Source organism: Prunus mume, linkage group LG5 (assembly GCF_029339155.1).
Source record: "Prunus mume cultivar Tortuosa linkage group LG5, ASM2933915v1, whole genome shotgun sequence".
Taxonomy (NCBI): domain Eukaryota; kingdom Viridiplantae; phylum Streptophyta; class Magnoliopsida; order Rosales; family Rosaceae; genus Prunus; species Prunus mume.
The window spans coordinates 24878608-24892098 of NC_142702.1; the positions used below are offsets into that span (position 1 = coordinate 24878608).

Below are 13491 nucleotides of genomic sequence, written 5' to 3' on the forward strand. Positions count from 1 at the left end.
AAACTAAAAAGTCCAGCTGTGAAATGATAATTAATTTCTTTTATAAAATGGACACATGTTCATATTTGAGTGGAAGTACTATACGCTAACGTGGTAGTACCGTATCATTCTATAATTTCTCGCTTTCAAGGTCATGCAATCATGTTGAGATATTCAAACCCCGATTAGCGAGGGATTTTCCCCTAATCAAACAACAAAATAATGGTCCGTAAACCAAATCCATATGTATTTAATTGGCATGTGTAAATGGAGCTAAAACCAATCTCCCAGAATGTGGTAAAATTGTTTTTAAAATCAGAGTCTAGAAGTTTGTTTGGATTGTCTGGAATCTGGATCGTCAAAACGCTATTAACAACTATGAAGTTTTAATTAAATAACAATTTGCATGTTACACCTGAGGTTTAGTATTATTATTTAGATTAATTTCATCAACCAGAAGATTAATCTTTGATTTCTTGGTCACCTAACCACAATTATTGTTTACAATGAAGTTGCTCATGAATTAACTACGTTATGAACAAAATTTGCTTTTAGTTTGTGAGAAAGAAGTAAACTATTAAGAAAAAAAGACTTGGCACCTCAACCAATGTGAAGGTAAAAATTCCCATATTGGAAAGTTAAGAAACCTAGTAAGAGCTTATAAGGAGTTGAGCTACTCTCATTGCCGATTGTTTATGTTCACATTCTCACAACCAAAAAAAAGATATGTAGACTTGATTTTTTTTTTTCTTGCCAAGCACAGTATGGAAAATGTTTTTATTTTTAATTTATGACAACTAATACCGCGATTTATGAATTCAAACAAGTTAGCAGAATGAAATATTATTTTATTTTAACTTGATAAATGTGAACTAGTGCGTGATTATAAGTATTTATTTGAAGTCAATTCTATTAATTGTGGATTAATGCGGATCTACATATATCTACCATTGTTATTATAACTTGATTTCAGTTGTAGAAAATTTGAGATCTCCAATTTGGTTTCGAAAGGGATTTGCTCCATCATTTGCAAACTCCAGACTTCTAGCTAGCAAGATTCAGCTTCTGCAAAACAAACACAAAAAAAGAAAAAAGGAGTTTGAGTTCTGCATGGCGGCTACCGGTGAAGAGAACGTTGCAAGGTTAGTTTCCACAACTTAAAGTATATGCACCACTTTCATTTTTCCTTTCTTAAATAAATGTTCTATCAAACAATAGGACCTGCATATCATATACGGCTGTGTTGCAATTTAACGACTGCCAAATATTTAATAATATATATATATAGTTATAGTTATTCTCCTATCCGGAAGTATGCAAATATTTCACATGCTTACAAAGAAAGTTCTTACATTATCAAACTCTCTCTCTTACCCAGCAGTTTAGCGGATGGTCCGAATTCAAACACGATAACGGAAAATCCTGCCCAGCCTGAAGATTTACAAAAATCATGTCTAAAGTGGAATTTCATATTTATAACATCATGTGTGTTTGCCGTTTTATTGGATCCATTGTTCCTCTACATTCCTATCCTCAACGACCATATCAAGTGTCTGAAGTTGGACAACAACTTAAAGATTACAGCTCTCATCTTACGATCGGTCACAGATCTATTCTATATAGCCAATATTATTTTTCAAGTTTGTAGATTTGAAAATTGTTCACCTTTGATCAAGCGATTTCTTCCCGAAAGTTGCTCCTCCAAGTTAATAGCATCACTCATCAAAAGCTTTCGTGAGTTATTACCTGAAGTAAGCAACGAAGTTCCAAAACCAAGTACAAATAAAGAGATATGGGAGTCGTCCATCATAGTTGACATTTTGGCTATTCTTCCTCTTCCACAGGTACGAACAAAAGCCTTCGCTTTGATATATTGCACCCCAATATATGAAATGTGATACAGGACAGGCAAATATCTAAATTAATTCAATATTTTGTCTCACGATATGTTAACAGTTGATATTAACATTGCAATGTGCCTGGCCCAGGTAGTAATTCTCATTTTCTTTTCAAAAATGAGGGCCTCAAGATCTTTCAGGAAGCTCATGAACTTTCTTGTTATGGTGCAATATGTACCACGAGTTCTTCGCATCTACTTATCATGCAAAAATCTAAAAAACCTTTCAAAGGACAGATTGCATTATGGGTTAAAGGTGTACTCAATTTTTTTTTGTACATCCTTGCTAGTCATGTAAGTTTTCAATTTCATCATAATTTTAATTTTGAAAAGTTAATCTACTTTAAATTAATGTCGAACAAACATTGTTTTTTAATTTGATATGAGCGATAGTCTAATTATTCTAAATTAATCTAATTTAAGGGGATGAATATTCAAACTTGAAGAGGGTGTACTCAATGTCTTGGTCAACTGGCCTAACTCACATATGTTGGACTAACATTATTTGATATCTTATTTCTTGATAAAAGTTTAGGTTCATAGTACTCAACCTCATGTGAATAAAAAAACATGTATATACACACACACAAACATGGTGCAACCATGCAATATGACAATCATGACAACAACAACAATAGGAGGTGCATACTTCATATTGAATTATACTTGCAAATACAATGACGTTCCTTATAATTTAACTTCTGTGAGAACTAATCTTGGGAGGCAAATCCTTCTGTGAACTAATATCGGGAGGCAAATCCTCCAAAATTTGACGACATTAATCATTTAATAACATATGAAAATTTCTTTTTATGAGAACTTATTAGTGTTGTTGAAAATTTTCTTAAAAGTTCAATCTAACTATCTTGTTGGTTTCTTTAGGTACTTGGGGCTTTTTGGTACTTTTTTGCTATTCAACGAATGACAAGTTGCTGGCAACATGCATGTCGATATGAAAATGGATGCGACCCTACTTCTTTTGACTGTAATGATCATCATACGTTGAGAAATATTACGGTTCTAAATGATTTATGCTCTATTAATCCATCAAATACAGCTCTATTTGATTTTGGTATATATCTAAATGTCCTTCAGTCGGGTATATTGTGGTCAACAAACTATCCCCTGAAGTTTTTTAATAGTTTTAGTTGGGGCCTGCGGAATTTGAGGTTTGTATACATATGACACCCTTTGATCTTGCAGGATGAATTATAATTACAAATGTAACTAAAAATACGATTATTTTTTTTTATAATGTGTTGTGATCCATTTCATTTTTTCAGTTCTCTTGCTTCAAATCTCCAGCCAAGTACCAATACATGGGAAATCCTGTTTGTGACTTTTATATCTGTAATCGGCTTGCTACTATTCGTATATCTCATTGGGAATTTGCAGGTTGGTGCGGTGAATCTTTATATAAAATTGCTTTCTTTAAGCTTATTAAATCTCCTGATGCTTCTATTTTACGCATCTTTGTATAAAATAAATAAATTAGAATTAATGAACTGAACCTTCTTGTTGTGAAGTAGACCTATGTGCTGTTAGATACAGAAAGATTAGAGTCGCACAGACGCAAGATGAAAATTGAACAGAAGTTGACAGAAAAAGTAGGCCCAGATGTAGAAAAATGGTTATTTGAAAATGGCATCCCCCTGAGTACAAAGCCGAAGGTCATGTCAAAGGTACGACAAGAACTTGAAGAAAACTCCGATATTGATGTAAAAAAGGAAATCCTCTCTATTCTTCCCCAAAACTTCAAAACTACATAGAAAGTTGCACGCCCTTGAGTAGGCTGAGGAAGGTACGTAGGCCTCATGCAAGTCTGGCCACATCATCACTTAACGGATTCTCAAACAATAATTCTAATGGCGGAGTCACATTGCAACAAAATGACAATTCTGAGGTACATGATTGTTAAAATTGAAAGTGCAAGGATTAACATGCCTTAAGAGTACAACTGCATGGTACCAAACTAAAATTAACCATTCATTTTTTCACCACAAATATATGATTACTAGAAATGCTCTTTACGTTAATGATTGGAGGAGCTCTCATATATGTAACACAAACCCTTCCACAATGATTGGTTATGTACTTATTAGATTTTTAATTGCTGGTTCCATTTCTTAAATATTGTATCTAAACGTAGGTACCACTACTTCAAAACATGGACGAACAAGTTTTGAGAGAAATCTCTAAGCATCTTAAGCCCAAGAGGTATAAAAATGAAATCATTATTAGAGAGGGTGAACCACTTGAAATGATGCTTTTCATCGTCGACGGACGTGTAATCATTGAAAAGACAGATTGTTCTCGTAAGTTGGAGCGATGCGCAGGAGATTTTTATGGAGAGAAACTTCTAGTTTGGCCATCATGGACGTCCGGGGCAAGACCCATAGCAACCGAGTCTGTTTCAGCTAGTTATAAGGTTGAGGCCCTTGTTCTCTTGGCCAGCGACATGGCTAGTATAGGCTCTAAATTCAGGTCACATTTCAACAAGTTGGAAATGAGTCATCTAACGGATTCTGAGTGGGAGCTTTTGACTTGTGACAAGGTGGCTATGCTACAACAAGTAAGTTCCTATCTCAGAAACACATATCTATACATTTTTTTTGTACAAGTGATATGTATAGAGGGAGGGGGAAATCCAACCTAGAACCTCGTGAGTATGTTAACCACTTAAGCAACAAGCTGCTTGCGACATATCTATACAATAATATTACTTATTTGATTATATAATTTTCTCTTTAAGATTGTTAAATTAATGGATCTACCCTAGGTGCCAAAGCTTCGAGCTATGGATAAACAAGTATTGAAAGCAATGGCTGAGCATCTTCTATCGGTTTGCCATGGACGCGATTTCAATATCATTCAAGAGAACCGACCGCTTAGTATGATGTTCTTCGTCACGAGGGGAGAGGTGATGATAAAAAATAATGAGAAGGGTCGTGCACCTTTTTTTGGAGAAGAACTTGTTGAGTGGGTACTGGATGAGTCTTTTCCTGAGATGCTACCCTTGTCCACCTGTACAGCTACAGTAGTCTCAAACGATGCTGAAATTCTCTATCTAAAGGCAGAAGCCTTGAAGAATTTTGCCTCTAACTTTAAGTCGCATTTCAGCAAGATCGCCTCGCCCTCAGATCTTTTTACTTTTGTTCGGTTGACTAGGTTAAAGAAAGTAAGTTGCTCCCATGAAATAAATATTTAAAACTTAATGTACAATATTTTTAGATTTGCTTTTTATATTTTTCTTAATTAACAGTATCATATCTATCTAACTCTAGGTGAAAATATTTCAAGAAATGGACAAACAAGTGTTGGAAGCAATCTCCAAGCTTCTTAAGCCCAAGGCCTACTGTACTGCCAACGCCTATATTATTCGAGAGAACGAACCACTTGAAATGATGTTCTTCGTGGTGCAGGGAGTTGTATCCATCAAAAGCGATAGCACCATCGAAGGGTCAGAAACCCGTGAAATGGGAGGTTTCTATGGAGAAGAACTTGTACATTGGGTTACAACTTGGGCATCACACAGCTCCTTTCCTGCCGAACTACCTTTGGCAACTGGTTCTGCTGTACGCGGCCCCCGTCCTGTTAAAATCCTTGCTCTCACAGCCGACGACTTGAAGAGTGTAGTCTCAGATTTCAAGTCCAAGTTGTTCACAAGGGAGACTCAGATCACCCTCCCTCCATACTTGCCGTCGGAGCCTTTGACTGGGGATCTGTTGACTATGCTAAAGAAAGTAAGTTCCTATATGTGTGTGTATATACTTAATTCTCTCTTCTTTTGTTTAAACAAATAATATGGTATCTAATTAATCTAGGTGGAAAGGCTTAAGCATATGGATGAGCAAGTGTTGAAAGAAATAAGTGAGCATCTTAGGGTAGAAAAGTATCAAGATCAGTACATTATTAGATTGAATGAGTCAGTGGAAAAGATGTTCTTCATCGTGAGGGGAGTTGTGGCAGTGACAAACGAGTACTGGACAGAACACCGCAATGAAGCAGAACGTTCAAATCACAGTGGAGATGACCTTATAGATTATTGGGTGCGATCTAAAGATACCGCCTTTCCTAAGGAGTTGCCCATCTCTGCTTTAAGTTTTCGGGCAATCGGTGAAGTTAAAGTTCTGGTTCTTATGGCCAACGACTTGGCTAGGGTTCAGCCTTGTCGAATTCGTAGCAAAACCTTTCTTCCAAGAAACCGAAGTCTGCAAGTCTGATTGAATTAATTGCCAAATGCAATTGCAATTATGAACTCTTAATCAAATTTTATTAATTACTTTTTCTTGAATTCGCTGTCATTTTTAGTCAATTAATTAGCAAATTATGTTTGAAATCTTTTGTGCTTTTTGTGATTGTAGTATGCATCTGATCATCCGCTTGTTTGGAAAAGTTGCTAAGTTGACTATTGGTAATTAACTAAAACTTTGGTTTGAGAGGACGAATTTATTATAAAAAGACTCTTGGAAGTCCAGATCTACTGTTGGTGCTATAACTTAACATTTCTTATCCGAGTCTAGAATTTTTTTATTAAAAAAAAAAAAATACTGCTGGGCTCCTGACAAATATATACATAACTATATGGGTGTTTACACTTGATTTATTATTTTTAAGGTGTTAGTCAATTATATTATATGATTTCTTGGTCTTTCATATGCGTTTATAATTCATATGGGTTGCTGCGGGCACAAGTCTTGCTGCCAATTGCCTCTCATTCGGTAGCAGGATGAGTTTTTTTTTAATGCGGGGTAGCAGGATGAGTTACTAATTTGACTTGCTTTGCTTTGATTTATTTTTTTTTTATCTTGAGGGGAAGTTTATTATAGATTATTGTTTTAATTTGAAATTTATTATAGATTAATGTTTTCCCTTCCAACTGTCGTGTTTAAGGTCTTAGTCAATTAGCAACCTGCAAATTACGTTTGAAATCTTAATTATTTTCTTTTTGTCTTCTTTGCTTTGGTGTTCCTAGGATGCCTATCAATGTTTTCTTAGCCCCACATTAATTAATGGAAATATCAACATAGAAAAATCAAATCTGGACTCATAGTATCATCAAACATTCAAAACATTACAGCAGTAAGAGTAATTTAGCACACTTATATGATCTCACAAGGCACCGACTCAAACTAACCAATTAGATATATATAATTCGAATAGTCTCATTCTCTTGACCGTTAATTTAGTCCAATTTGATCCAAACGGTTAAGTTGGCACACTTGGGATGCCATTCAAATAGTCTCATTCTCATATATCAATTACCAAAGTTCTATACCAATAGCAACCTTTCCCCCCTCTGTTTGTCCTATGTTTTTTTTTCCTCTGTTTGTCCTCTGTTTTTTTCCTCTGTCAAACCAAACAATGTTGCTCCCTTTATTGGCATTTGGACACTTCTCACATTCACCTTTAGCACGTGAGTGTATGCATTGCAGCTGCTAATTGTATTCCGATGTGCTGTTTTTCCTTACCTAGCGGAAGTAGCCCGTCTTCTTATAAGCTCATGCTAAGTCTCCTAGTTTTTCAATATACTCTGAACACTGCCCAATGCCTATGTCTACAGCTCTAAGGTTCGCATGCATTTTACTAGTATTAGACAATCTTGGCTATTCCGTTTGGAAATATTCTGAACTTATTTTTTGATTTGGCAGGCTCTTGAAGAAATGACCAGGAAGAATGACGGTAAAATTACTTGTCCAAGTCCAAGGACAGGTTTGGTCTGCAATTACACAGATCTGGTGAAGGCATATATATCATAAATTAAATCTACATAATGTGGCCTGTTCAATTATTCAAGTTCATTATCAATTCGTACCGGGCTTTGTAACTGTTAGAATGTCGTGCTTACTGTACATAAAACTTACTGCTGGATCTGGCACAAATTCCGGTGTAAGAACTTACCCTGTGAAAATTATGGTAATTCCTCAACCTGGCATTACCATTGGGATCTTGAACATGTACATATGCAAAATTACATTTTACAGTTTATTATCAAGTTCTTGACCAAAACCTACTCGAATAGTACGATAAGCAAGTGCGGAGAAGTAGGGGGCTTAGGGTTCAGCTTCATGTTTCAATGAAAGCAAGAATGATACATTTGCTAGCTTGATAAGTTGAACCAAGTTGCTGTATTTTGTTTACCTGAAAAGATAGCCTTACAAGTTGGCCGCGGTACTCGTTGACTCTATAAAATGCAAATCATTTCAAGGTCTATGCAATCATGTAGAGATCTTCAAACGGCAATTGTGTTTAGATCCCATTACTGAGAGGTTTTCCCCTAATCACAACATAATATTGATCCTTAAATCAAATAGTGATTCCTTTCTGTTTTTTATGTTGACTATATATACATACATACATAGTAAATTGCATGTGTAAATGGAGCTAAACAAATTTCTAAAATTATTTTGTAAAATTATTTTCAAGATGAAGTCGATCGTTTGAATTGTCAAATGCAATCGTAAGCGCCGAATAGCAATTTGCATGCTACACATGAGGTGTTGAGTTATTCTAGCTAGTTTTTCTTTGGGTTTCCCTTGACAACCTTGTAATAAGTCATGTAATGCATATCCAAACTCATAGTTATTGGACTATGTCTTTTATTTAATTAAAACGAGTTGGATCAGAATTGTTAATAAATGCGGAAAAATGAATAAAACATTATATAAACTTTATTGATGAGAAACCGACCGCTGAGGTAAAGGAAGAGAGGGTCTGTGTAGCCTCTCCGGAGGTTTAGGGAATCGAAACCCAGACAAATTGGACTGTGCAATTTTTGTAGTAAGCTTAACAATTATTTTCGAAATTTTCTGGGGTCTCACATTATAGAGAGTTTTGCGTTAGTATAATATATAGAGAGTTTTAATTGAGAAATATTTTAAGTACGTTTATTTGAGGAATACACTTATAGGACTCATACACATTGTTTTCCCATGATTGAAATGTCTATTTTTTAGCTATTCCTTCAAACATTATCCTAACAAAAAATCATTTGAGTTAGGAATTATTGAGTGCTGCAAGTGTTAATATTTACCACACACTACAGTCTACTTCGAAATGTGGGGCACAATAACAGTAAGAACAATTGATATCGTTCAAATAAAATTTGCAATCAACCCACAAGGTGTCATTATTAAGAAGGGCCAACCGTGAAGACTTTATCCATGGAAATTTATTTTCTCATCTACCTGCATTAATTCCGCAACTAAACTTTTTAATCTCTAATTTACATACCTTGCACTAGATGTATAACCAAGGACACCTCCCCTGAAATAGCAAAAACTCTTTTCTTTTTTTCTTAGTCGGAAAGGTCAAAAATTGCAAGGTACTAAACTAAAATTAACCCTATATGCAAATAAGCTTTCATAGTTTTATAGTCAATTTGTTGACCAGAACGTGTTCTAAATTTTTATATTGAATTAATTTGAAAGAAATCCAAGTAGCTTTTCTACACGTACATCACATTGTTGTGCAAATAAATATTGAAAGGTTCATTTAACCAAAAAAACTGTTGAAAGGTGACCTAACTTGTTTGTAGATCCGAAATCATCAAATAGTCCTGAAAGTCACGCATAGATCCATTTACATATATTGAATTTATCTAATATCTTCTTGAAAATCACAGGTATGCACTTTTGTGAATGCATTGAAATTACCAAGAGCAAACCTTTGCCTGCTCTGTTTTGTTCTCTTTGTTTTTTTTATTGCTTTTGCTCTTGCAATAGAAAAAAGATGTCTAAACGGTTTCCAATTTATCTCATTTTTTTGCAAGAATGATCTATGAATAAAGACTTTAGAAAAAAGACGGTCTAACATATTTTGTTTTTCTAAAGTAATTTATTAGTCTTGAAGAGAGAGAAAGATGTTGCAATTTTGATAACTAAGGTTGAAGTGGCTATTGGAGAAAGTTTTTCTTATGTGACTCATCTATTTTAGAATTCCATAGTTGTTGAAAAGGCTGTTGGAGATGCTTTAACATTCCTTTTTAAAAAAAATACTTTTTTAAGTGGACAAAAGATGAGTAGGGACATATAATTTCCAATAAAGAGAGTGTAAGTGAACATAAGATGAGTGAGAAAATCAACTCCCTTAAGTAAATAGCAATTTTTGCATGTTACACGTGAGGTTAATTATCATTTTTTTCAGTCATTAATTTTTTTTGGTTACTCCAAAGTAGTAGGATGGAAGGAAGAGTATATGAAAAAAAAAAAAAAACCAGTGGCAACAAGGTTGATCAAATTTCAACCCTAATGAGTCACGTATCTACTTATACGGCAAATATTGGTCACATGGCAGTCATACGTCATAATTGAAAACTATTCATACGTCATAGTTGATAACTATTCATACGTCATAGTTTTTTTTTAAAAATTTATATGCGATTCATACGTCATAGTTGATAACTACAGTTTTTTTTCCCCCCAATCTTATTGTTTTGCGTCAGTATAATGTGGGTCAATCTACATTGTTTTTTCATGATTCAAATTGTCTATTTTGTATGTATTACTTCAAACATCGTTCTAACTAGAAAATTAATTGAATTCGAAATTATTGACCACTCAATCATTTTAAGGGTTGTATTTAATTTTAAATTTTAAATACTTTTATAGAGTTAAAAAGTCTGGAGATATTCAACTGTGACTTTTAAATAGTATTTTAAAAAGAAAAAATAAGTAATTAAAAGTTTAGTGGTATTCAATTGTGATTTTTATAAAGAAGTTAGAGCATCTACAATCATGCTCTCTATTTATTAGTTAAAATTTAGCTAAAAACATATAAAAGCTATCGTAGAAGCTCTATATAAAATTTTAACTCCAATCATACTCTTTGGTTTAGAGAGTCATAAATGTTATAACTCTTTTTTAATTGGTTCATCTCTATATATAAAAAATAGTTAGCATTAATTAAAGGTTTAAAATACTCATGAAATAAAGCAACATTAAATTATAAAGAGCCACTGAGAGTTCTTTATCTCTTATTAGATTTAGGAGCTCCTAGAAGTCTCCTTATTTTAGGAGGTGGATAGGGAGCATGTTTGGAGTTTTTTTTTTTTTTTTTTCAATTCCTCCCTAAAATTTATCTAAGGAGGTGGTTTAGGGAGCCCATTGTGGATGCTCTTAAAAGTATTTAAAAGTTTGGTGGTATATAGTTGTGATTTTTAAAAAGTCTTTAAAAATTTGGTGATATCCAAAAAGTTAATTTCTTTTAAAAAGCTTATTAAATGAATGATTTTTGCATACTTTAAGGCTAATTGTTAATATCAAAAGGCTTGTCAGTTTACTAGTGACTTTTATGAACTCTATGAAAATATCTAAGACTCTATGAAAATCAATTAATTGCAAAAAGTCTTTATAAGTATGAATTGGATTCACCCCTTTAGTGTTTTCTTACAATACTATATTTATCTATTTTGTTGTTCACAACTAGATATATAAATGCTCTAGCGGTTGTGCATCCCTTCTAAGCTCCGCACGTTTATTTGGAAGGCTTGCCGGAATGCTCTGGCTGTGCGATATCATCTGAAAAAGAGACGGGTGCAAGTGGACATTGGATGTGTATTATGTGATCATGAGGATGAAATGCAAGAACACTTGTTTTTCCATTGTGATTTTGCCTGAGCAATGTGGTTTGCGAGTCCCCTACAACTTGATGTCAGGACACTAGGATACGAAGATTTTTTGGCATGCTGGATGGCGTTACTGGCTCTGTATGAAAAGCAAGGGCGGGTGGAGGAAGTTTTGCAACTGGTGGCTTTTGTGTTATGGAGAATTTGGAAGTGTCGGAATGCCTTGGTCTTTAATGGGGTATTGGTAGAACCTTGTGAGACGGTGGCCTTATTGTTGAAACAGGTGGATGAGTTCAATGAGGTGCAAGCAGTAGAGCACACTCAAGTGCAACGGCAGGGTGTGACCTTTGACCTACTGGTGAGGCTGGCTCTGTTTGGTCCAACCTTCCTCCGGGTCTGGTTAAGCTTAATTGCGATGGGGCATGGAAACAAGAAGAGGAGGGATGGGGTGGGTGCTAATTAAGAGATGACATAAAATGTTTCATTAGTGCGGGAGGCTATGGGGGCATGTGTTGTGTCTCTGCTTTAATGGCGGAGGCTGAGGCGATACGAGAGGCTTTAACCCGAGGCATGGAGTTTGGTTTTGTTAAGGTGGCTATGGAATCGAATTCCCTCAGTCTGATTAAAATGCTAATCAAGGAGGGTGCGTGGATTTGGAGATTGAAGGTATTCTATTCGATATTCAATGTTTGATTCAACATACTGACCAAGTGGAGTTTATGATGCTCCAAGGATTTGTAACCAAGCTGCTCATAAAGTGGTAGCTCATGTCTCTCGTAATGGTGGCAGGCATAGCTGAGATATTGTGTGTCCTGAATGGCTGTTTAATTGCCTTACCCGCGATGTAAACTGTTCTATTCACATTTAATAAATCTTTCTATCTTCGATAAAAAACTAGATATATAAATGATTTTTAATTTATCTAATTTGTTGTAAAGAAGATATGTGATTAAAGACTTCAAAACTAGACGATTGAGATCGTTGAGTACAATTTGTAGTGTATTCCACAAAGTGTCATTATGAAGGGCATACATATCATATAATTACTGCTCAAAAGGTCCACCTTATCTATGGAAATTCATTTTCCCTTATTTCACACCCCAACTTATTATTTCACACTATTTTAGGTGTCTTTATTTATTGTGATAAATTTTGGATCATAAGTTAGTTGAAGTTGGGGTTTCGAGTTTATATTGCTAAAATATAAAATCTAATATGAGAATATTTGTTTGTGATAATATTTTGTACATTCTGCTTCTTGTAGGAGGTCATATTTATAATATAATAGAGCCTTAGTAGCCAAGTAAATAATAAATTCTTATTTCTATTTATATTAGGAAATTAAAGTAAATCAATTACAATTATAATGGGAATCCTTGGTGTGCAAGGAAAGAAAGTCACAAGTCACGCCAACACTTCCCCTCACGTTGGTGATTATGGTTGAATACAGTGAGTAGAGTGTACCTTTTAAAATTATATTTGTTACATAATTTAATATATCCTTTTTGGTCATTATATATTAGGGTAAATTAGTAATTCAATAAATAGTTTGGTAGTAGGGCGTACTTAGTTAATTTCGTGGTTCATTTAGCGACACTCAAATTATTTGACCACTTCATTATATGGTTATCATTTTAGCATTTTCTTAAAGCACAATATTCGTCTATTTTGTTGTTTACAACTAAATATCTTAATGATTTTTAATTTATCTAATTTTTTTATTTTATAAAAATGATCTCTGATTAAAAGTTTGAATAATAAACAATTGATATCGTTCAAATAAAATTTGCAATCAACCCACAATGTGTCATTATTAAGAAGGGCCAACAGTGAAGACTTTATCCATGGAAATTCATTTTCTCAATCATGCCTGCATTAATTCCGCAACTAACCTTTTTAATCTCTAATTTACACACCTTGCACTAGATGTATAACCAAGGACACCTCCCCTGAAAAAGCAAAAACTCTCTTTTTTCTTAGTCGGAAAGGTGAAAAACTGCAAGGTACTAAACTAAAATTAACCCTATATGCAAACTCTCTTCTTTTTTTT

The 13491-nt window shown here is 34.2% G+C and overlaps 1 protein-coding gene across 1 annotated transcript; it reads left to right on the forward strand.

Annotated features, from left to right (window-relative positions):
- The first annotated feature begins 1089 nt into the window (after positions 1-1089).
- LOC148917405 (putative cyclic nucleotide-gated ion channel 10) lies at positions 1090-6337 on the forward strand. Its single transcript, XM_089052430.1, is given in 12 exon segments — positions 1090-1121; positions 1361-1823; positions 1968-2085; positions 2088-2170; positions 2759-3045; positions 3160-3271; positions 3406-3622; positions 3625-3677; positions 4026-4448; positions 4656-5054; positions 5161-5619; positions 5701-6337. Coding segments are annotated over 12 exon segments (3045 nt in total). The 3' UTR covers positions 6100-6337.
- The last annotated feature ends 7154 nt before the right edge of the window (positions 6338-13491 follow it).